At 50.3% G+C, this 24,559-nt stretch overlaps 1 protein-coding gene across 1 annotated transcript; it reads left to right on the top strand.

Annotated features, from left to right (window-relative positions):
- The first annotated feature begins 7,081 nt into the window (after positions 1 to 7,081).
- Gdf7 (growth differentiation factor 7) lies at positions 7,082 to 19,053 on the top strand. Its single transcript, XM_046441691.2, has 2 exons — positions 7,082 to 7,457; positions 10,154 to 19,053. The coding sequence occupies exons 1-2, from the start codon at positions 7,082 to 7,084 to the stop codon at positions 11,113 to 11,115; spliced, it is 1,338 nt and encodes a 445-aa protein (XP_046297647.1). The 3' UTR covers positions 11,116 to 19,053.
- The last annotated feature ends 5,506 nt before the right edge of the window (positions 19,054 to 24,559 follow it).

The following is a 24,559-nucleotide window of genomic DNA, read 5'->3' on the forward strand; positions in this document are numbered from 1 at the left end:
TGGGCATCCTGCATCAGGGTATCTTTCCTCACCAGGCATGAAAATTTAAATCAATCTTACAGCAGGAAACGGTCATCCACTATGAGGTTGTATCATAGTTTATTTTGTCCTTAGTGTATTAAATGCCATTTTGGTCATTTTCCATTTTTACTATTACCCCCAGTTTTTGAAAATCCTTATATATTTAAAATTCTTGACTTACTCAAGTAGATCTATAAATTGAATTAAATTTCTATAAGTGAAATGTCCATGGCCATCAAGAGAGACATTTCGATTAGAGGACTATAGCTCTTTATCCTAGACAGCAATGGAGTCTGGGGGGACAGAACCCTTAGGGTTGGGTCTGCTGACTAAGAAATTGCCAGAATTGTCATGTCCTGGGGTGAAGTCACAAGTCAGCGCCCCCATCCTCTGCAAGGCAGCCTCAGAGACCGCCTTCTATAGACAAACTGTATGGATGACTTTGCCATGTAGGCCCAAAGACTTGAGATCGCCCGCCCAACTCGACTAGATCCAATAAGCCCTATGATGCTCCTCTTCATACTCTGTTGCAGAACCCAAGAGACCTTTTGGTCCCAGTTGGTTGTGAGGTCTCATCCTGGATCTTCTGGTCCCTCCAACCATGCTCCTAGCCTTGGCCTGTCAGACCCTATTTCCCCAGGCTGAAGATAGGTTGTCCCCTTAATCATTGTGCATCTAGAATAGAAACCCTGATATCTTTCCCTGACCAAGGTCAATGGACTGGACATTCCAAATTATTGCATACTCTGCTTTTATTCTTAAATTTTAAAAAAATCACGTGTGTCCATAAAGGTCTCCAAGAGACTCTAATGAAAACACAACTCCAGACTATTGAAAATATTGGTATTCATGATGGGCAAGTCCACAGAGGGGAGATGCCATAAAGACAGTGGCCATCAGAGGAGACCAGATGAGCAGATTATTAACTAGTCTTCTAATTGTTAAACCAGGATATACCCAGATAACAATAAAAGTCACCATTAAATGAGCTATTACATGGTTAGAGACTGAATTTCCTGTATTCTTTGGCACACTCAATAAGCAGGCATTCCTGTTCTCACTCACAGATGTGAAGATGGGAGACACAGGTTAATTAGCTCCATCAAGATGACAAGCTAGTGCACTGCACGGTGGTGCAGAAGCCCAGACTTCACCATGACCCCATGCAGTAGTCTTTTTCCTGACTTCGACACAGACATGTGGTTACCTCACTTCCCAGGATGCCTTGCAGCACCAGGTAGGCTTGATCACTGCAGAGTCCAGAGTGGGAGGCGCTTGTAGAAACCAATCCAAGATCAGGGTTAGTAATCTCAGAGGCAGGGGGTTCGGCCACACAGTGATGCTGTTATGATCTGTGACCAGCAGGTGGCAATGTCTGCCAGCCTGCTGCCATTTGTCCCTAAACCAAAGGCTCTGAGATGTCCAGTGAAAGGCTCATGGGAAAGAATCTACCCTTCTCTTTTCTCTGTTGCCCTCCGTCCCCTTTACCCCCTTCCCATACCCAGTGGCCTGGGGAACAGGGCAGGCCACGCCCAGTGGCCTGGGGCCAGGGCTACACTGACCCCGGTGTGGATGCCAGAGCTGTTGCTGGGGGTAACCTGAGCAGTAGTAGCTATGAGTTGAGCATGAGAAATTCTTGGATCTTTTGGAAGCCCGGCCCTAGGGGCTGAGGCCCAGGCTGCTGGAATCTCATCTCTGAGCCACAGGTCTTTCTGGGGGAGATGTTTACAGCTCATCTCAGGACTGAGGACACTCTCATTTCAGCACTAAGGGGAGGCCAGCATCTCCAGATGCAGAGAAGGCAGGAAGATGCCTCTGTGGGTGATTGTTACCATTTTCCCTCTCTTACCCTCCCAGGAGACCTAGCCCAGGGCCCTGGGTCCTCCCCTGCAACCCTCTCTCCAGCTCTGAGTCAGAAAGTTCAGAGGCCATGATGGGTCCAGACAGAGGACACAATCCTGGTCCCATCCTCACACTCTCTCCATCTTTCACTGGCAGGTTCTCAGTGAACATCTGATTGTTAGCCTCACTGTCCACATGGGGTCTAAAGCCAGGAAGGGTGAGGGACATGCCTTTAGACAGAGTTTGAATTCAGATCTCTTGACTTTCCAGAGCATCAATTTTTATGTTCCAAGTTAGTGCATGGCTACAAGGACACAGCACCCCCAAGAGTGGACAGGGCAGAGGCTTCATCTGTTGGAAACCCTGCACAGAGACTCTCTGGGGAGCAAGAAAGCCAAGGCCCAGCTCACAGCAGGGACCCTGATCCTAGATGATTGTGATGCCAGATGACAGGTTGTTGGTCACTTTTCTTCATCAGGAACTAAGCATCTTCATGTGGACAATGTGAGCTGCAGAGTAGGTCAACTCTGAGGGACCCCTGCCTTTCTTGTCATCATACATAAGTGTCAGGTGAATGGGTGAGGCAGGACACCCTGTGTAAGGCAGAGTAGGCTGCAGCTTGGGCTGCTCCCATACCCAAAGGCCACAGCGGATGGGGCTCTAACCGGCAGGATCCAAGACTAATCTCCCAAGTGGCATCAACTGTCGAGACATATGACTAAACTAGTCAGGGTCACACTAGGTGAACTGGGTTGGCACGAAATAATGACTCACACGCACAGAGAAATACCTTTTTTTGGAGGGGTTCTGTGATGGCCCTTCTGACCCAGCTCCCACAAAGGAGGCAAGGCAGATAAGAAAGATAGGGAGCATGCCTCGAACCCGGGTTTTATTAACAGAGGAGCTAATCCAGGGAACATTCTATCCAAAAAGGGCAAAAGGGTAGGATTACAACAAACAAGTGGGTGTAATTCAACCCCATGGGGTGACGCCCACTCCCAGAGCTGCACCTTTCTGATCCCAGTGGAGGTAGAGTCCACTTGCGTTGCAGCATGCAATAGCAGTCCTGGACCTCTTTACTCAGGACATAAAGGTGTGTGCATAGCCCCTGTTCAGGGCGCCTCCGACAATCAATCCAGATGCTGTGTAACTCTCCAGAGCAAAGATGCCTCTGAGAGATGTGACTCTCGAAGGTGCAGCCTAAGAACGGCCTCACACTCAGTGCTGGTCTTTTGATAAGCAAAACAGCCTGCGTGGATATTTGTTATGATTCAGACACTTTGTGGAAGGTTGATCTAAACAACCCAAAAGATTCTTTCCCATCCTGGGATTCGCACTGAACCAGGGACTTGGTGTTCAAAGAAAACCAACAGCTCCTGCAGGGAAAGGATGAGCAGTGAAGTGCTCTGAGGGAAGGACATGGGGACCAGAGTGTAGGACCCGCTCTCTGCACCTCAGTTAAGAAACCACATGCCAATCAGGCTGCTTTCCCTGCTCTGAGCCAATCTCACCTCTCCTCTCTGAGGGAGACCACTGGAGGCTGAGGTCTGTGGTTGGGACTGGCTAAGGCAGATGAAGATCAACAGAACTTTCAGTCCCCGTTGGCTCCCCATCTTCTATGAACTCTGCCCCTGCCATCTGCCTTTGGGCCACATTAACTCCTCTCCAGCAACTGCTGGGACAACCCAGAAAATGAGGATTTTCCCTTCCTAGAGTGTTTAGCATCAAGGAAACAACAAAAATACAACCAGACTGTTTTCCATGGCAGGTGTCATGAGCTCCCAGCTGATAGCAGTGGCAGAAAGGAGTCCCTTGGGGATACTTTCATAATCTTACCTGAACCAGAGAGTTCCTTTCTCTGCTAAGAATCTTCCAGAGAGCCAGACATGGAAGGCAGGAACACTCGATCCACGGAGCTTGAGGGAAATGGTCAGCAGACCAAAGCTCTTCACAATCCTTTCCCATCAAAACAAAGAAAGTCCAGGGTTGGGCAGACTCCAGGCTCTGCCATTCACCAGATGACTATGGACAAGGTGTTGAGCTTCTTGGTGACTCTTTTTCTATAAGATGGAAATGAGAATGCCTACCACACGGGATAGAGCAGCTGTGACAATGAAATAACAGGAGGTATATAAAACAATGGGCAGATAACAAAGGGCTAGTATCATTACTTAAGCAGGAGAAAAGGAAGCCAGGTATGGCCCAAATCTATGTCTCCCTCCTCTCGGGGCGCAGCTCCAGTGTGCTGCTCTCTGTTGATCAAAACCTCCCCGGCCTTGGTTTCCCATCAAGTTACTTGGAACCACTTGACAGGATCTTCTACACTGGTGTGCTGCTCTCAGTCTCCTTGTCACCCTAAACTCCCATGAATTTGTCCTGTGCATTGATGAATTCACAACACATGGAGTACCTGGTAATAAGAAGGAATGAATGGAGGGAGGGATGGATGAATGAATGGTTGATTTCCCTCAAGGTATGGCTCAAGAAACACAGGTGGGAGAGATTAAGTCTTGCTCCACACACAGCTGGTGGACTGGTTCCAGCAGCATCCACCGCCCATCTGTAGTCTGCTCCAAAGGTTTCCAGTGCATGGAACATGCTTCTTTCTCAGCCAGTCTCCCCTGGCTCTCAGAACAGCCTGGGGGTGGGGAACAAGGCTACTGAGCCTCTTCTGTGGCAGCCTGTTATCCCTAACCACACAAACTTCAAATTTTACAGATAAGGAAATTCAGCCTGAAAGAAGCTAAGTGGCCTGCTTCTACAGAGTACAGAAAGAGATGCCAACCCACCCCTATTTCCTCAGTACCAAAGTGAGCTCAGGGTAGGGTATCTAGTAATCAACAAGCATTTGTCACCCACTATGCCAAGATTGTGCCAGGACCCCCCAATTTTCTCCTTTCTACAGCTGAGGAAATTGAAGCCAAGAACAAGACGAGGGTCTTGCTGTTTAGAGAACAAAGCCAGATTTGGAACCAGGATTCACTGACCCCAGCTCAGAGCTTTGAGGATGTTTGCTCAAATAATAGTGGGGTTGATTTGTATGACACTCAAAACCTCAATAGTAGCAGAAAGCAAGTGGAGAAAGACAACAGGACCCAGCATTGGCCTTAGCAGCAAGACCCCCTGCAGGTGTGTGTGTGTGTGTGTGTGTGTGTGTGTGAGAGAGAGAGAGAGAGAGAGAGAGAGAGAGAGAGAGAGAGAGAGAGAGAGACAAAGACAAAGAATGGATTCTGCCAAAGAGTCTATGTGGGTTCCTGCACTGCTTACATTCTACTTGCACTAAGAAAGGGACACCCATAAATACCTGTTGCCTACTCTCCAAGCTCAGTCCCAAGGGCATGGTGAACCTGGTGATCCCCACACCCACACCCGTATCCTTAGATATTTGCATTTCAGCAGCAGGAAAACCTTCAAGTCCATTATGCTGATCTTGGCTGGAGGTCCTCCCTTCCCTGGGACCCTTTCACGCTAATATCAGGCATTTCTCTTCCTCCCACCAGATCAGCCTTGGGGTCTGCAACTATTGACTCTCCAAGTCCCCAAACGTCACTGAGTGCTGAGTAGTTCAGAGGCCCAGGTTGAGCGGGTGGTACTGCGTCTCTGGCATGGTCTGGATGGCAGTGCCTGAAGAATTCCCTATAGATGCAAAGGAACTCTGGAGTCTGGACAGCAGTTGGCCCAGGAGATCCCCTGGCTGGGCCTCTTCCATGGGGCAGAGTGGGTAGCAGCCAGGCAAGCGTGGGATCCACGCTGCTTTTGCTGAGAAAGAGTCTTGATTACCCAGAGTGATTATGACGCACCACCCTGATCTAATTTCAAGTTCAGTAGCAATAACAATTTTTTATTTTATTTATTTATTTTTATGTGGTGCTGAGGATCGAACCCAGTGCCTTGCACGTGCTAGGCCAGCGCTCTACCACTGTAGCAATAGTAATTTTAAAGGAAAAGGACCTTTTTTGGGGGGATCTGTTCCGCCCAGGCCCTCTAGTCCACAATTCATCCAGCTGGACATCCCTGAACTGAGTATACACCGCCGGTGATCTCCCTTCTCTGCGCCTCCCCTCTTCAGGATCCAAGTGTCCTGCCACTCACACGAGTGAGCACTGGGTTTGGCCGACACTAGGCACCCTCTCCACCCACCCCGGCTGCATGCCATAGCAGCAGCAGGGAAATGAAGGTTCGGAGCACCACCCCAGTCCTCTGCACTGCCTGCCCTCCCGGCTTCTGGCCGCGAGAGAACATACCCTTATAGAGTCTCCATTCCGGTCAGACCCTGAAGAAATGTGGCCGCCGGGTCCCCAGAAGGCGGGAAGAAGGTTGCCACTTGCAAGACTCCTTGCATAAGTCCCCGCATCACCGCCCCCCGCCCCGATACCCCCGTAATTCCCGAAATCCTGTAAGAGCTTGGCTCCTGCGTTATCGCAAATTCAGTTCCCAAGATTTTCCTTTCCGACGGTGCATGCCCATCTCATCTGTCTTTCTGGACTGTCCTAGTCACTCGCCTTCTCTTCCTCTCCTATAGGTCCCTTCCCTTGCCCTGGCCTCCGGCTCCGATTGTTGGGGCTATGGCAGGGTAGGGGGAGCTGAACCGGGGATCCAAAAGGAGTCTTTGCGGCTGCCCTGGGCGCCCTTGTGGCCTTTTTGTGAGCCTTGGACACAGGGTTCGGCGCAAACTGGACCGGAGGGGCCGAACCCTTCCGCGGCCCCACCTCTGGCGTCCCGGGCACTCTCGGCTCACGGAATAGGAGTGGGGAGGGGGCGGGTGTTTCTCCGCAGAGAAGTGGGGAAGAATCTAGGACAGTTCGCACCACGTCGGTAGCCTGGAACCTAGGAGCGCGCGTTTGTCCCGGGCGCAGCACCCGCCGGGCAGAGTGGGGTCGTCTTGCAGTGGGGAGGAGAGGCGGGGCCCTGGGTAGTGGCGGGAGCCTCGGGCCGGTAACACTCATTTGGCGAGGGTGGTAGAGAAGCGCTGCGGTTGCGGGAGGAGGCTCCTGCCCTGGATCCACAATAGGCCCGAGTTGGGGGCGCAGCGCTGCCAGTAGAGTGTTCAGCAGGGGGCGCTGCTCCGGGCTTTGGGCGGGGGTGGGGTGGGAGAGGAGGGGGGCCGCGGCTCGCCGCGCACACTTCCCCCATTATTAAACACTATGTTCAAAAGGCGCCGGGGGACTTCCCGGAGCCACGGAACCCGCGCCGCCCTCCCGACCGGCCCACGGAGTCCATGGACCTGAGCGCCGCCGCCGCACTGTGCCTCTGGCTGCTGAGTGCTTGCCGCCCCCGCGAAGGGCTGGAAGCGGCGGCTGTGCTGCGAGTGGCGGGGGCAGGGCAGACCTGGAGCCCTGGGGGCGGCGGCGCGGACGGACGGACCCTCGCTCCGGCCACGGGCGCCTCGGCTGTCCAGGCCGCGGTGGTTCCGGGGGCCCGAGCGGCGCGGCGCGGCGCGGGCTCCAGCTTCAGGAACGGCTCAGTGGTGCCGCACCACTTCATGATGTCGCTTTACAGGAGTCTGGCCGGGAGGGCTCCCGCTGGGGTAGCCTCCACCTGGGGCCACGACCATGCGGACACAATCACCGGCTTCGTAGACCAGGCGACCCAAGGTACTTACGCCTCTTCTGCGTCAGCCCATCCCGTGCGATCCTGGGCTGAGATCAACCCCGGAGCCATACTCCTGCTCCATTCCATTTGGGGCTGAGGTCCCGCAAGTCCCAGCTTCAGGTGTTAGAGAAAAACTTCGCTGCTGTGGTCAACGCACCCAAACCCGCTGCGTCTGGACTGTGGCGCGAGTCGCTGCAGCTGGTCAGGCCGGCCCCAGAGGGCTGAGCGGGTCCTTCTACTGAGCTGCTCTGGCCTTGCCGGCTGGTAGGTCCCCTCGAAGAAAGCAGGCAGAGTCCAAGATCTGCTTCTTGGGGAAGGGTCTAGAGTGGCCTTGGCCAGGACACTTCGGAGAAGAAAGGGAAGGATTGGGACTTTGAGGCTACTGCCAAGAGGGACTGCGCAGCGATGACAGGGGTGGCTGCTTCCCTGGAGCAATCTGCAGCTCCCAATATCATTGGGGGTGCACAAATTCGAGGGTTCCATGGGCAGAGGCAGGTATCAAACTGGAGAGACTGGTGGCATATCCAGGTATGAGGAGGGCCTTTCAGCAGGCTGCATCTCGTGGTAGTGGTTCCAGTGTGGGAAGTGAGTATCTATAGGTGCCTGTGTTCTGTGCTGGGTCCTTGTGAGAGCCAGAGGTCCAGGACTCTGGTTGTGTTGGGAGGGAAGTCGTGCAGGAATGCAGGCCTCCCTGTCCAAGTGCCCCACCTTACCCTCTGCTGGGCCCTCCAAAGGTAAGTGGGTGAGATCGTGTGGTGGTTGCTGTTTGTCATCTGGATTTTATTAATCTCCATTGAAGTCATTAAAGTAGACAGATAGGGAAAATTTAACTAATTTCAGGCGGAAATGCAAGTAATTTTGGCTTTAATTCTGTCCAGCCAGAGACTTAGCAAGGAAGGCAGGAGGGAAAGGCAGGCAAATAGGACTGGATAAGGGCTGCTGTTCTGAGACTTGGGAGCCACTGACAGTCTGCACACATTAGGTACAGATTGCTTTATTTTGGGTACCTGGAAATCCTGGGACAGAATGACCCTATAGGACCATTTGAACTGAAAAGCATTGGCTGAGAGCCTGACATAGCCTCTGCACTGGGTACTAGGATTGTAGGATAGAAACCCCCAGTCCTGGGGTACCAGGCGAGGAAGGCAATCACTCCCTCCTGAGGGAGTGCCCAGGCTGCCGAAGAGGAGGCATTTTTAGGCCCTGAATGAGCAGAAGCACCAGACTTTCTGAAGTCAGGCTAGGTCTACTCTGAAGTAGAGGGAGACAAATCCTTTCCTGGGGAGCTCTGCTTGGCTAGCACGACCTGAGACCACCTCTTCTCTGCTTCAGGGGGAAATGCAGTGGCAGGGCTGGAAAAGTAGGGTGAGGCCAAGGGCTGCAGAGGAAACTCAGATCAATTATTCCAAAAGCCCTAGGGAGGAAGCAGGGGCTGGAGCTCCTGCCAGTGCCTTTTCTGCCCCCCCCCCTTTTTTTTGTCTCCTGAACCTTAACTTGGAGCAAACTGCTTGAGGTCCCCAGAGGCCAGGGACAACACACCAGAGTTTGGATTTAAGGCATCAGAGCCTGGTGGTGCCCATGTTGATGGGCAAATCCCCAATAGTGGAGGGAGTCTGCAGTCTCTCCTAGTTTGGGGCAAAATGAAACCATATGATCCCCTTCAAAGAGAGCTCCTTATCCACTGCTTGGTGGAATTTAACCCCCATCAGAACCCAAAAAGAAAAAAAGTGTCCATGACCAGAAATAAAATCCCAAGCCTAAGTCACAACACAGATTAAACCTACTAAGGGTGCTCTTTGTGAAGATGGAACTCACGGGGGCCACTGCCCTAACTAAGCAAGGCTGTTCAGCTGCCCCCCAAATTTTGGAGAAGTTCCCTCTGCTTATTCCTTTGCTGCCTTTTGCCCTCCTTCAGAAGCTGCAGGAGCACTAGGAGGAACCAAGCCTAGGGTCCAGATGGTGATCAGCCGTGCGAGACCCTGGGAGAGCCTTTCCCTGGGCTTCGGTTAGTTCCCCTTCGACCCAGTGAGGAATTTGGACTAGAGGGTCTCCACCGCGGAGCTGCGTGTTCCCCTGTTGGACCACTCGCAGAGCCTAGCCTGCGTGGGAGACCGTGGTCGGCCGAGGTGTCCAGGCAGGGTTAGGGGAGAGAAGTAGCAGAAGAGGAAAGTGTTTTCAGGGGACATGGAACTTTCTGTTTTCGCAGAGCCGGGATTTGCGGCTGTCCTGCGAGCTCAGCAGGGCTGTAAGGAGCAATTACCACACAGCGCAGGACCTCAGTAAGGAAAGCATGACTTCTAAGGAGCCCACCTTGCCTCCCGTTCCCTACTGCCCAGAAGTCTGGCCTCCAACCCTATTACTGCAAATCTATGACTTCAAGGCATGCCGCGTAGCTGCTGTGGCCTTAAATCTTGGTTCCGGGTGCGGTGGCACGCTTCTGCCCACAAGGCTCAGTGATTATAAGGGTGTCGGTGGTTGTCCCAGCGGCCCTACGAACCAAAGCCTCAGGACCAAGGCTCGCAGCTCTGGGCCAGGCTGGCAGCATTCCCGCTGGGGCCCCAGTGCGGGGGCGGGCTCCGACTCCAAAGGGCCTTAATCCTGCTTCAAGGGCGGCGGCGCCAGGTGCAGTTCGGAGCCCCTGGGGCGGGGAGTAGGCTTCCTTCTCAATTCCGCTCTGTTTCTGTCGGTACCCCTGCAGACGATTCGGCAGCCGAGACTGGTCAGAGCTTCCTGTTCGATGTGTCCAGCCTTCCAGATGCCGACGAGGTGGTGCGTGCCGAGCTCCGCGTGCTGCGCCGCGAATCTTCAGAGCCAGGCCTTGGCAGCGGGACTTCGCCGCCGCTGCTGCTTTTATCCACGTGTCCGGGAGCATCCCGCTCACCACGCCAGCTGCACTCCCGTGCAGCTGAGCCCCTGGACGGCCGGCGGTGGGAGGTGTTCGACGTGGCTGACGCCGTGCGGCACCACCGCCAGGAGCCCCGAGCCACCCGCGCGCTCTGCCTCTTGCTCCACGCAGTGGTCGGTCCCGCCCGGAGTCCAATGGCACTGCGGCTGCTGGGCTTCGGCTGGCGGGGCGGAGGCGGCGCTGCGGCTGAGGAGCGCTCGCTGCTAGTCGTCTCCTCCCGCACGCACAGGAAGGAGAGCCTGTTCCGAGAGATACGCGCCCAGGCCCGCGCACTCGGGGCCGCTCTGGTCGCAGAGTCGCCGCCCGACCCGGGACCGGGCAATGGGCCATCGAGGATAGTCATGGGCGGCCGCAGGCGGCGGCGGACAGCGCTGGCTGGGGCGCGGGCCGCACAGGGCAGCGGCGGGGGCCTGGGCCGGGGCCACGGGCGAAGGGGCCGGAGCCGTTGTAGCCGCAAACCGCTCCACGTGGATTTCAAGGAGCTAGGCTGGGATGACTGGATCATCGCGCCGCTGGACTACGAGGCTTACCATTGCGAGGGCGTTTGCGACTTCCCGCTGCGCTCGCACCTCGAGCCCACCAACCACGCCATCATTCAGACGCTGCTCAACTCCATGGCGCCAGACGCGGCGCCGGCTTCCTGCTGCGTGCCCGCACGCCTCAGCCCCATCAGCATCCTTTACATCGACGCCGCCAACAACGTGGTCTACAAGCAGTACGAGGACATGGTGGTGGAGGCCTGCGGCTGCAGGTAGCATGCGGCCCGGGGAAGGGGCAGCCGCGCGGCCAAGGACTTCTGCTGAAGGGCAGCTTCTGGCCGGGTCTGTCACCGAGCCCGGGTGCGCGCCGGACTGTGGCGCCGCGTCTACCTGAAGGAGCGCACAAGTTCACACTCACACCCACACACTCCTTCACTCAAGAACACATCTGCAGTGCACAGCAGCATCCGAAAGCCTTGGGGAGAGGGAGACTGCCGCTACTGAATGTCACAGCCATGTGTAGTTTGTAAGCAGATCGCTGTAGCGCCCGTTGTCCCCTTTTGGGAGAGGAGGGAGTTTGTGTTTATGTTTCGGTAATCCCCACTAAAACCCGGGTAGAAACGGTTAAGACTGGGGGTTCCAGAATGGACGGCCTGAAGGGGCACTCGAGTGTATTTGTCTTCTTTTTGTTTCTGGCCCGCTGGGTGGCTGTGTACCTGGTGCTGCACCCTGGGGCCCCCTGAAGGGTTGCGATGCCCTTTCTAGAGGTTTGTGTTGCTTGAGGCCATTTACTCTCAGAAAGAACCGCTGCAAAAGGTATCCTCTCCCTTTAACTTTTAAAACTTCATGTGGCGGTGCCTCAGTTTTGAAAGGGCAGTTTTGTCTGAAAGAATGTGTGGTGGGAGCGGCCCAGATCCCTGCAAAGGTCAGCACCGCCCTTTTTTATCAATTCCAATTGAGAGTGATTTAGAAAGTGGAAAGACTTTTTCTCTTTGGGGGAAAATGAAACAGGGGAGAGGTTCTAAACTGCGAAGTAGAAGCCCATGTGACATTGGGAGGGGTGAGGTGGGATGTGTCAGGTTTGGAGACTCTGCACCTACTCAGAAGGAGGCAGTAACAGTGTCTTAGGGCCATTGAGAAAGGGGGGACAGCTGCTGCTCTTCCAAGAGACGTTCCAGGAGGGTTTCCTAAGAAGTTGGGGAAGATGTTGTCAGGGCTTGAGTTTCCTGGGGCCTGCTCCAGCGGAGGACGATGGTTTGTCTGCCAAGTAGGCGCAGCCCCCTTCAAATAGCATAACCAGAGTGGGCCGGGGTGTCCTGGCGCTTAATGATCCAGCCTGCGTGGACTTACACATGCTTTCCCGGTGTTGCTGAAGTTTTTGGCAGGGTGATAGTAACGGGAAGTGAAGCCACACAAAAGTGCTTTTGTCATATTTAAACTCACAGCCCAGACCTTCAGAGCAGGAGGAAGGTCGCCTCCTCTGCTCCTTGCTTGGTTCCCCTGTGGTTCCTTCTGGAAGGCAGGGCCTTGGTGTGGGCGGAGCAGAGGCGGGAGATTGTCTCCTGGTTCCCGAATTTTGTCTAGAAGAGTTATTGATGGTAGGATGTTTGTTATGTAAAAGTGAGCTCCAACATGCCAGCCTTCATTGTATCTGTAATTTGTTCATGCCCAGAAGTTCTTTGTGCCTTTTTGTCAATGGTCAGGAGAGAAAGAAGCTGGCTTCCACTTGCCAGGGGCTCCCAGGGCTGCTTTGGAACACCCTGGAGCCCTCCTGGTACTGTTGTTTAAGGTTGTGCTGGCTTTCCTTTTTAGGGGCCTTGGTTAGGCATTAATTCTGCTCTTGTCTTGGATGCTCTTGTCCAGGAAAGTTTATATACATTTTAATTCTTAGTGGTTCTACTTTACACTCTTGATGAAGAGGAAAGACTAACAAATTAGATATCACTGATTTAGTTAAAGGTCCCACCTGCATCCTTTTTATTCTGTAAAATTCCCCCAAAGGGGGAAAACCCACATATAACTTATTCTTAAAATTAAGATTGTTCCCCTCTTGCAATGTGAATTTACATGCTGCAACAGTGTGCATAGCCATAAATAACCAGAAAATACAAAGTTTCTTCAGATTAAAAAAAAAAAAAAAAACAAAACACGTCAGAAGTAGCCACTGTGGTACAATTGCATTTTATCTTTTTGACTAGCAAATATGGTGCCCAGATTTATGGATTTTTTCCAGGGAAACTTTCCTCTTTTGTTTTAAATGATAATTTTAATAGTGATTGCTCTGATACCTTTCATTATGAAGATTAAAAAATTGCACAAAAGTTTTACAGGTTATAGTATTAGAAGATTTAGAAAGGAAGGTAATAAAAAATCACATTTCAATATTATTTTGAGGAAATTTTAGGGTGTTTAATATCTTTGGACAAAAGCAAACATTTTGATACTTTTTTTAGTGACTAGGAAAAAAAATCTTTGGGGTAAGAAATGTCTTAATGTAACCTGTGCTTTTTATGGTAGGGAAAAAGGTGTCCATCTCCCCTGTTTTCTTGCTCCTGATCTCCTTCTAACAGCATGTGTCTGGGGTGATGTAGGAAGTCAGTGTCTCCTTGGGTCTTTCCAGATTGCACCATAGGGAGAGGTGTTGTCCTTAGACAGCACAGTTCTTTCCATGGCCTCTGAGGCCCCAGGGTGCTCCTTGGTTTACTGAATAGAGGGAATGTCTGCTGGGTCTCCCCTTCCTCTGTGGAACTACCATGGTTCAGGGTGCCCACCAGTCTTCAGCTCTGCCCAGCCTTCTGTCTCCTCAGAGTCCATTCTCTAGAGGTTGTGTTTCCCTGTGTACAAATGACAGTACAAGGGCCACCATATGTGGGGTGGCCAGTTTTCTGCTGCTAGGATGTGATTAAATTAGCTTTGCCAAGATGTGGAGAAAAGCATTCTGTTAGTGCATTTGGGAACACCTTGTGCCATCTGTCCTGTAGGTGGTGGGGAATAGGCTGGGTGACCAGCATAAAACCCAGTTGCTCTGCTTGAGTCCCCAGCTGGAATCTCCAGACACCACTGTGGGGAACTGGGATCAAGTGTGTCAGAACTATGAATGAAAGTGCTCCCCTCCATCTGAAGTCACCAAAGTGTCCTTACTAAAGTAAACAGAATTTTCCACTTTGTTGGGGAAAATTGTGCACTGCTAGTTGAGATCATTTGCGCAACTATTTCTTGTGGATGAACAGGGTCTGACATCCTTGCTCAGGGAGCCAGGGGTGCTGCTGCTGGGTCTGCCAAACACCAAGACAAGCCTGGTTTTTAAAACCAGAATTTTTGTATTAAGGGAGACCCCTATACTGGCAGGTGAACACTTCCACCTCTGGTTTTATGGAATTCAGGCTTTCCAAGGGAGCTGGACTGGGTCTTGTGGAGGTGGCGGGCTTTGTGGTCTTAGCCTGGGGAAGCCAGGATAGAGCTGTGCTCATTTGTTACACAGGATAATTTCCTGGCATTTGAGTGCTTCAGAGGAAGAGAAAGAGAAGAGGTATAGATTGCATGAGGGTAAAAACCCCTGGAAGGCTTGTGAGGAGATTCTCCCCTGACAGAGCACATGGTGTACACAAGGGCAGAAGCTTGGCCTTGTGTCCTGAGGAGGGTTCCGTAACCCTGTGAAAGGAGCAGGGAGCAATCCAAGTCCTACAAGTTCTTATCCTGTCAGCGGTCTCACTCTACTCATAGCAGAAAATAACTGGGACCAATTTTCTTCTTAAAGCAGAGCAAAACTTGGAGCAAAACTGAACTCTTTCCAAGAGCAGCTTGTGCACAGAGCTCTCCCCTTGCTTGAGTCTGGTCTCCTGAAAACCTGAGTGTGAGAAAGAAAAAGCTTTGCAGCTGTCCCAGGGCTTTGCTGGTTCTCCTGAGAACCCACCCCCTCAGGATACAGACCTCCCCCAATGGCTTAGGGCCAGATGGCCTAGGCAGGTGGACTGAGGGAACCAGGCTTTGAAAGCAGCAGTCTGTCCAGGGAGTGGTGGACCTGCTTTTGCCCCTCAGGAAGTGTCTGGATTGGGAAGGGAAGAGAGGACGTGGAGCAGTGAATCCAGCAGTTACAGAACTTTGGGAGTGAGTAGGAAGTCACCAGACCCCTGTGGGGGCCGGCATGTCCAAGTGGTGCTAGAGTCAGGGCCCACTGTGGGCTTCTGCACCCCAGAACTCAACTATCTCCCCAGTGTGGCCTGTGTCTGCCTGATAGGAAGACACTCCAACACTAGGGATCTATAGGGTATCTCCTGAGAGGCCTGAGGCAAGTCATGGGCAGTCACCTTCTGCTTGAGCTTCAACTTCTGCCCCTTAAAATGAGGACCTCTGGGCTGGAGATGTGGCCCAGTGGTAGAGTGCTTGCTTAGCACGTGTCAGAACCTGGGAGGGTGGAGGAAGGACCTTTCCAGCCCACAGAGCCTAGATGGTACTGTCCAAAAATCCTATTCAGATGATTCCAAGGTATAGCAAATGCTAATACTCCTGGAAAAGGTTTCCTCCTGACCCCAATCATAGAGCCACATCTCACAAGTTTCACAGCTCTTCCTTGTGCCTGTGAGTGTATGCCCTCTTTCCCGACTCCTAGCCTCTGTGGGTACTTCACAGATGTTGCTTCAGTTTCTACCTGGGGCAAAGCAGGTGCAGGGGAGGCCAGGACCTTAGGGTAGGACCCGGCTTCCCCCAGACTGATAGCTTTCTTGTGCCCCCTGGTCGAGGGGCACTGCTAACCCACTTGAATAGCACCTGTGCCACATAAGGTGGGTTGGATCACAGACAGAGAACTGGGAAAATGCTCCAACTAGCTATAGGTGCCTCTGTTGGGGGAGTAGAGGGAAGGGTTGGGAAGGGGGGAGAGGATGTGGACCAGTGAAACCAGTAGTGAAAAAACTTCAGGAGTGAGTGGAACGTCACCCTATCTATGTGTGGACTGGAATATCCAAGTGCCAGAGTCAGTGACCATGGTGGGTGTGACAGCCCAGACAGATGCCTGGGACTGTCCTAGAGTCCCTGGGCAAGGCAATAGTCTTGTCTTGGGGTGGGCTGTTCCCTACCTGGCCCTACCCCATCTTCACACACCTCACTGTCATGCTGTGTCTGCCTCTGAGGTCCCTCTTCATCTTTCTAGGGGAGTGACTCCGGGGGCAGGTGGCAGAAGACCTTTTCATGACCTGGAAGGTGGTGGTGGAGTTGAACTTGAGGAGCACTAGGAGGAAGGGAGGTGTCAGAAAGATTGTTTTTTTTTTTTTTTTTTTGGTCTTTCCACAATGTCAAAATTTATTGAATAACAATTCACAAAGTACACTTATCAATTTCATCATCTTTAATTCACTGAATACTCATGGTTCACTTGGTGCCATGACCATGGAAATCATGGGTAAATGGTTCATTTTGAATTTTTCAGACACTCAGCCTTTTGCACTCGGAGTCACCTAACCATTTATGTTGGAGCTAAGGTTTCTTATGTTGCTGTTTGGGTCTTTGATCTGTGCCCAGAGCACAGAGCTGCATGAACAGCTCTCACATACAGTGAGAACTGGAGTGAGGTTCTGGTGAAGGAAGGCCATCTTCTTTCTCATGAGGGCCATCATCCCAACCTGAGGAATCACCTGCATGGACATAGACTTCAGAGAGAGAGAGTCTGGAAATTGGTCTTTTAAATCCGTGAGGGTGACTAAGGGCTGTGAACCCTGAGTGTCAGTCAGGGATGTGCTCTGCTCAAGATGCGCACGGGCCCAGCTTTACCAGTGCTTGACTGCTGCCGTGCTATGCTGAGACTTGGCAACCAGGCTTTCAGCCAGACAGAATTTGGGTTGGTGCATCATGGCAGCCACAGCAATCCTACCAGAGCAAGACAGCATGGGCAGTTGAGGGGTGTGAGGTCACTGAAAACGTTAGTCTGTTTTCAGTACTTGCTTACCATTGCTGAAAAAGTTCAAATTCATGCTCAGAGTAGCAAACTCAGCCAGTGGTCGGCTTCCTCCCGCCCTTGCAGACTTCGTTCAGCATCTGTGCATGGTATGCTTGCCTCTGTATGACAAAGAAAGGACTAGTTTCTCTCACACGCATCCCCTTCATTGGCAAGAGGGTTGCAGCATTCACAGACACTTCTGAGAGAGGAGTTTCTGCACAGGCAGGTGAGTTTGTAGGTTGAAGGTGTAAGAAGCATATTTTGCTCTTGACAGGTGGACTTCCTTCTCTGATAGGAACTCTGGGTTCAGAGAGAGCTGCCTGAGAGAAGTTGAGGTGCAGAAACTTTTTTTTTTTTTTCCCAAGGGATGCTGAAATAAGTTGTCTAGAAACACAAGGAAAGGCTGGTGGTCAGGGGTGGTGCAGACCTTTGGGACGAGGCTGACAGTTTTGCTTCTATCTTTGTTTCACCACCTTTGGAGTTGGCAGACAGGGGTGGGGCAGTGGTGGCAGCAGAAGTGGCCAGGCAGGTCATGGGCATGCGGCTGTCTTGGCAGTTTTGTCCATATTGCACCATTGGACCAGCAGTGGCAATAGTCACACCTAGTTCCTGGGCCTAGAGTTGGGTGAATGGCTTGTTCTTTCTGTAGGTCCCCGGACATTTGCCATAATCTAGAACCACCGCTGGCCATTTTGGGGGCTAAGATGTGCACATGGCTGACCCAGAGAGGACTTCTGGTAAGGCTTGTTTCTGAAAGTCCTGCTGAATTAGAAGTAAACATAAGTGGATCAGATGCACCCAGCAAAATTCCCTTGAGGACACTCCCTGGGACACTGGATGGGGAGGGGCAGCCTAGACCAGTGACCTGCTTGATGGTAGTTGGTAGTAACAGGTTTGGGGGAGCCTGACAGCTCTTGGGTGCTCAAGCTGGCTATGGGCTGTCCTCACTGGGTTTCTCAGTGGGCCAAGTCTGAGAGGCAGTGACAAGTGTGTTGAGGACCTTTCCTTATGGCATTCTTTTTTTTAATCCCTCAGTGTTTGAAGGCTGCCAAGGCCAGAAAATGGTGCACTGTCCTGGGTTCCCCTTTGGCTCTAGGTGAGCAGGCTGTTTCGGGAAAGGGGTGCCCTGTAAACAGGGCTTATTTTCTAGCAACTTATGTTTCTGGACCAGGGCCTGTCAGCATCAGAGAAGGCCAGCCATTCAGCATTCTGTTTAGAAAATGATGATCCAGTTGGGGGAGAAAGCAAGCTCAGGATGAAACGTGTTTCCTGGCTGGGAATTGGGCAAGTGTTCTAAGCCAGGAGCAGTGACTCTGGAGATGAGAACTGTTCTGGTCTTCTCCACCTAAGTGCCCTTAGAGTGATTTTATTTTTTATATTTCACTGTATATTGTAGTGCAAATAGTTTTTATGTTTTCTTTGACAGAGAATTATAATTGAGTCACTTTAGGTCTTTTAGCTGGAAGGTTTTTTTTTCCTCCCCAAATGAGAAGGTAATTTTTTTTTAAAAGGATTAACACGTCATCTGCCCTTTCAGTAGATGACAATTGTAGATTCTGATAAGTTTGGATTTTTTGTTTTGTTTTGTTTTGTGCATAAAGAAGCAGATCCTTTCACTGTGAAGGTGGCTGCTCAAACTCTAGCACCTGTTTCCAGAGCAAAGCTGTCTAAGTAGGCTCTGGGTGGGCAGCAAAATTCTCCGCATGGTGAGTGGCCTACAGCTTCAAAAGCAAATTTAATCAGATTCCAATACTGTGATTTGAAGGAAATGGCGAAACTTGAAGTGACGGTAATGCCATCAAGGCTCAACTACACTTCATTCCCTCCACAGCTAAAGACAAAATTAATTATTTTTAGGGCAAGTCCCTTTCATTCTGCAGTGATACCTACTGTTTTTCAGCTTGGCTTGGGAGATGGGGGAGAGGGGTTTAAAAACCCATTTGATGCAAACTGAAATCTTCTTTGTTGGCAATCTTCCAGCTCTGGTTTGGCTAGAGCAGGACTCTGAGGCTTGCAGGCTGCAGCCTGGTGTCTCCCTGCTGCCCAGCCTGGCTATGTGGGCAGCACTCACTGGCATCATGAAATGCTGTCTGTGACTAGGCCAGCTATAGGGAATCCTTCAAGGGCAGGTATAAACCATGTGTATATGTATTCTCAAATTTAAATAGATTGTACATATCAGAATGTAAATGACCTGTAAAACAGCACTCTATTTTTCTTGGTTATTACATAGCAGTATATATTTGTTAAACATGCTTGTATACTTGTTATTAACCATTTGATATTTTGTACAGATAAGTTGATTAAATATTTTATTCATAAAACTGCTCATGACTGGTCTTTAGGGAACAGTGTTTTGTCTTATGTTATTCAGCCTCTCTGTGTTAGTCTAGTTCTCCTCTGCATCTGAGGACAGCAGCCAAGCATCTGGGCAATAGGAATAACTGCTTTGAAACAGGAGCAGTTACAAGGTAAGCCCGATGCTGCTAGTCTTTATGCTGATCACTGCCCCTTGAAACACCAGGGTCTCAGATTTGAATGGGGAGTGGGGAGCCTCAGACATGCAGCTGCTGCCCCCTGTGAAACTGCATAGGATACTGAGTGCAGCCTCACACTGTATGATGTCACTGCACAGGAGGGTAAAAAAATCAAGCTTGGTGCAGGCAGAAGAGGCCAAAATGCAGTGGAAGTTTTTCTCTTTCGGAAATGAGCATTGTAATTTGCATACTGAGTATTCATTCCAAACCCAGTTGGAATGGGAAGCCTTTGGGTTTGCATACACTTCAGGCTGCTGTAGGAGTGATCTTACTCCAGAAAGTGTGCCTCTGCAGGTTGCACGGTCATCTTCCAAAGTCCTATGGCATTAGGTCCAATGAGAGCAGCTTTCTCTGCAAGGCCAATGACATATTTCAGAGAAACCAATAAAGACTTATAGCAAAATTGATAGGCCTCTTTGTGACAAGGACAGAGATGCTGTGTGTTCAGTGACACCATCTTGCATCCCTAAGTATCTCTCCTAGCAGGGCAGGGTAGGACCACCTTGCAGCCTTCCCTGGTTATTCTGGTGCCACCCAGGATTTTTCCTACAGATGCAGGAGAAAGCTATTTCACCTGTTTCTTAAATGTTCCTGGGAGAGGATTAGTGACAGAGCTGCAGATATGGAAAGCTGCTAGGGACTTGCCCTCATTAAGGACTTGTTACCAGCATTACCTCTTGGGAGAGACAGGGAGTCTGTCAGTGTGACCCACCTTTCCCTCAGAGTATGGCAGTACCTGTCCTCTAGGAATCCAGTGTTCCCATGGTCATGTTAATGTAAGTGTCTTGGTCATGAGAGTCTCTTCTTCTGCTGAGATGGATCGTGACAACTGCTCTCTTCCTGCTCCCTAATTTCATTACTACTAAATGAAGGAGAATTTTTCTTCGGAAGAAAAATTGTATTCTCTTTTTAACTAAGTCATTTGGCAGGCACCATAAATATGTAAGCTCTGGACTCTGCCAAGGGTAAAGTCTCATCATGCTTTTTTTTTTTTTTTTTTAAATAACAGTCCTTGGTCAATTTTTCATTTTCTTACCTTTTAGTGTCCACTTGACTTACCTCAGCATTCTGTGTAGAGGCTTCCACATTCAGTAGAGAAGGGGAAGTTACTGGGAAAGAGGAAAGACACAGTGGCATCTAAACATTTATTTGACTTCCCAAACACGGATGAGAGTAAGTCTGAAAGGCTCTGTAATGACTGATGGCTAAGAGACAGCCTAAGACCGACTGCTCCCTTCCTGGCCCTGTTCCAGCTCTGCCCCTGATGCTTCATTATTTCCAAGCAGGTCAAGGTGAAGATGCCTCCAACAGCTGCTCCACTGACGGTGGTGCCTGATGTGGTTATGGATGCAAGGCTCTCCTGTGGCCTCTCAGAAGGAACAGTGATCTGGGCAGAAACGTGTCTACTGGGATGTGTCACCAGTGCTCAGCAATCAACTTTGGGGCTGTGGGCGTCTGTCGAGTCCTAATCACATGCAGGTGTGCAGCCCTTCAGCAGTGGCCAGTAGGAGGAAACCCAGATGTTCTGCAGAGCCTGAGCAGGGTGGATTTGTAGAGGCGGGATTCTAGTCCCTCTGTGAGGGAGGGAGACCCTGCAGGTGCACCCACACCCCCTGGCTGTAATGGACGCCCAGTCACAGGGTCACATTCCCATCCCAGGGAAGAGAAATGTTCCCATAGACTTACCAGCAAGGAAACCTGTCCCAATGTGGAGAGGTCAGCACAGGCCCTTTTGCCAGAATGTTTGAGGAATGCAACACAAAATGAGAATGCTCTACTATCCTCAAGCACGGTCTCGTGTATTGTTGCTATAATTCCCACTTGGGGTGCTACATGGGGCCAGCGCTCAACAAATAATAAGCCACATATTTGGTAGTTGCTAATACCCAAACCCCAGAGATTTTCTAATCATAGAACAATGAAAGTAATAATTGCAGTCATACTGCACAAGATGAATCCACTATGAGGTGTAGAAGCCGTGCTTTCTTGTAGCTCCTTGATGCCAGGAAACAAGCAGTTGATGTGCTTGGATCTGTTTTACCCAGTTGTGCATTGCTCTGCCAGGGAAATGCTTACAGGATAAAAGAGCAAGTGCATATGTCCAACACTTGCACTGACATACCCAGTTGGAGGATGAGGAGGCCCTGAAATGGGCTTTCCTGATAGTCTGACCGACTGAGAATGCACATTTCTTCAAAGTTTGCCTATTAGGCATGGCTGAAACTTTAAGAAATTTAGATATCCAAATTATACAGTATTCCACGTGGCAAGCTCTATTCTCTAAGGTATGCCAGTGCAGAGGTAGTTAAGACAGAGTCCATCTTCTAGAACTCTCATTAGAAGGATAGAAAGGAATACAGGTGGTGGGGGCAACAAGCAGACCAATAACGACATCATTTCTGCAACAATGAGGAGTGTTTCCGTGGAGCCAGGGCCAGAGCATCCTGGAGGCTCAGAGGGAAGGATGGACTGCTCGAGGAGGCTGGAGCAGTTGGTATTTTGGGCCAAGTCTCACGGGTGAGGTAAAAGTGGGCAAAATTGCAGTCAAGGCAGTGATTCCCAAGGTTTAAGAGCACAGATGTGTAGAGGGGCCAACTAGTGACTGTAACTGGTGAGGAGCATCAGGTGCCAAGGATGCGTGGCAGAGGTGCTGAGCCTGTGACCAGCCTCCCCCCCTTTTTTTTAAAACATTTTTTTCATTGTAGATAGACACAATACCTGTTAGAGTCTGTAAACAAGTCAAGATGGCGCCTGGCATTTTGCCAGAGGGAGTGGTTTGTGAAGTAACGCCAGTGAGCCATTAAGTGTGGAGATTCCTTATTGGTTGACTGCTGTATCTAGTTTATGTTAATTAAGATAAGCTGTGTGGAATGTATATAGACCCCTCCTGTCCTACAATAAAAGGCTCCCACTCCTGCTGTATCAATCTACACAAGTTGCTCCTCACCCCCCTCGGTTATTTTGCTGCAGCCGGACTGTGGCAAATACCTTTATTTTATTTGTTTATTTATCTGTGGTTCTGAGGCTTGAACCCAGGGCCTCTCACATGGGAGGCAAGTGCTTTACCACTGAGCCACAACCCCAGTCCCCAGTCTCCTCCTCTTAACCCATTACTGGATGCAGTTTTTGCCTTGGAGACCCTTTGTTGCAGCTTTTATTCTTTTAAAATGGCTTAGTTGTTACCAACTACCTGCTTTTTACTTCCTCTGCCAACCAGGCTTTCACTTGCCCTTCACATGACTCCCTTTCCCATCCCTCCACTTTCTCGAGCTTCCCCTGTGGCCTCCAGGAGGCAGCCCAATGCAGAGGAAAGAAGGGCATGAAGCGAAGGCTCTGGAGTAGAGGCCTGAACTGGAATCCCAGAGCTCACCCACCAGCTGCCAGATCCTGAGCAAGGCACTTAACTTTGCACCTCAGGAGTGATCCGGAAACTGAGCACAGTCAGAGCGTCCCACTGCAACAGTACAGGGATTCTTGATCTGGATTCGCTTTCCTCTATTCCAAACCCATCCAAGTTCTACCTTTTCTTCTGGGAGTAGGGACAGCCTCTTCCCTCTCTCCCTAGGAGCTTTCTCTTTATAAAACTGTGGCAACTGGGGGACTCTTGGGCCCTTGCCATGCTCTGAGACATCACCAGTAGTCTCACCAGGCATCATACTCAGGGACACCAAGCTTGCTCTGGAGATGTCTTTGTTATGGTTGGAGAGGCCAAACCCATGTCCACAGCCACTCTCCACCTAGCCAATGCGATCACTTACCTACATTTGCTTGGGGCACTGTCAGGAATCTCAGTCCTCTTGGGAAGCAATCAGAAGGACACCTAGACACTTCTGTCCTTGCCCCTCCTTCAGGAAAGCTTTGTTCAAAGCCTCAGAGATAAATCTGTCAGACAGTATGCTTAGTCCCTGCCTCTGACCTCTCCTTCAGCCCTACCTCTAAGGGAAGGAGCAGCCCACGTATGTCCTTACCTCTTTTCTCCTGCAAGAGAAGACGGCAAAAAAGAGAATGTGTCATGCTATCTAAGAAATGCTTTGCACCTTTTCTAAGTCAACTGTGAGAGCATCCTGGGCTATGTGGGGAGGCTGAGTGGCCTGAGGCCAGAAAGCAGAGCCAGGTGAGCAAGTGTCACCCCACTGGATGAGCCAAAAATGCTAAGACTACAAGAATCAAGTTACAGACTGGGAAAAACAGCCGAGACTGAGCTAGCATGGGGTCTTCCACTGCATTGAAGACAGGTTAGAGGAAAACAAGTTTATCATCCTTTCCCATTAGGTACAATTTCATAGAGTATCCACCATAAGCTGGCAAGGGGCCAAATGCCACATGCATGACCTCATTGTGTCCCCATTAAAAACAAAACAAAAATCTTCTCCCAAATGAAAACCTCAGATAAATACTCATATTATCCCAGTTTCAGATGAGGAACTGGGGTTGGGGGGTGTTGGGGAGGTGTGGAGTCTTATGTAGCATCTAAGACCTAATAAACGACAGATCTGAGCCTAGGTCCCCATTTACTGTCATGAAGAAATTTGCTTTCTGGAAAATAAACAATGAGAGACAGATGCAGGAGAGAACATGTTGGTTTTTTTTTTTTTTTTAAACTTTTTATAAATTCAAAAACCACCTCAAAATTCCAAAATGAATTTCTAAGTAGAGAGAAAACATTATTTTCCCTTGAACCATTTGAGAGCTAACGGACATGGTACTCCATGGCCCCCAGATACTTCACTGAGTCCTCATTCTCTGACTTCTGCACAATATAATCACTGAAATTGGAAAAAAATTAATCATTATTTTACTTCCAGCTAATAATCTTCAGACCATGTTCAAGTTGTACAAATTGTCCCAGTATTTTATAATAAAAACATTCAATACAGACCCAGGTGTCCTGTCAGGTTATGTCTCTTTTAGTCTCTTATAGTCTGAGATTGCTTTTGTTTTAATATAATGTATGATGAAGAAAAATCAAGGCTTTTGAGGTCACTGGCTCTTCAGGCATTGAGTACAGAAGCGATGGCCAGTGGCTCTGGCAGTCTTGGACATAGGCCATTGGAGCTGCAGGGGACTGCCTCTGGAGCTTCTCTCATGACACTGTGAGTCAAGGCTCCAGCTGACACTTTTCATTCAGTATTTAGACAGCTTAGCTTTCTAAGAAGTTTTTTGTTTTATTATTATTATTTTTTGGTCCCACTTTACAACTGAGCTACATCCCCAGCCCCTTATTATTTTTTATTTTGAGACAGGGTCTCAT

Source organism: Marmota monax, unplaced genomic scaffold, assembly GCF_021218885.2.
Source record: "Marmota monax isolate L192 unplaced genomic scaffold, Marmota_monax_Labrador192_F-V1.1 WCK01_AAM20220418_F8-fsc00010, whole genome shotgun sequence".
In the NCBI taxonomy this organism is placed as follows: domain Eukaryota; kingdom Metazoa; phylum Chordata; class Mammalia; order Rodentia; family Sciuridae; genus Marmota; species Marmota monax.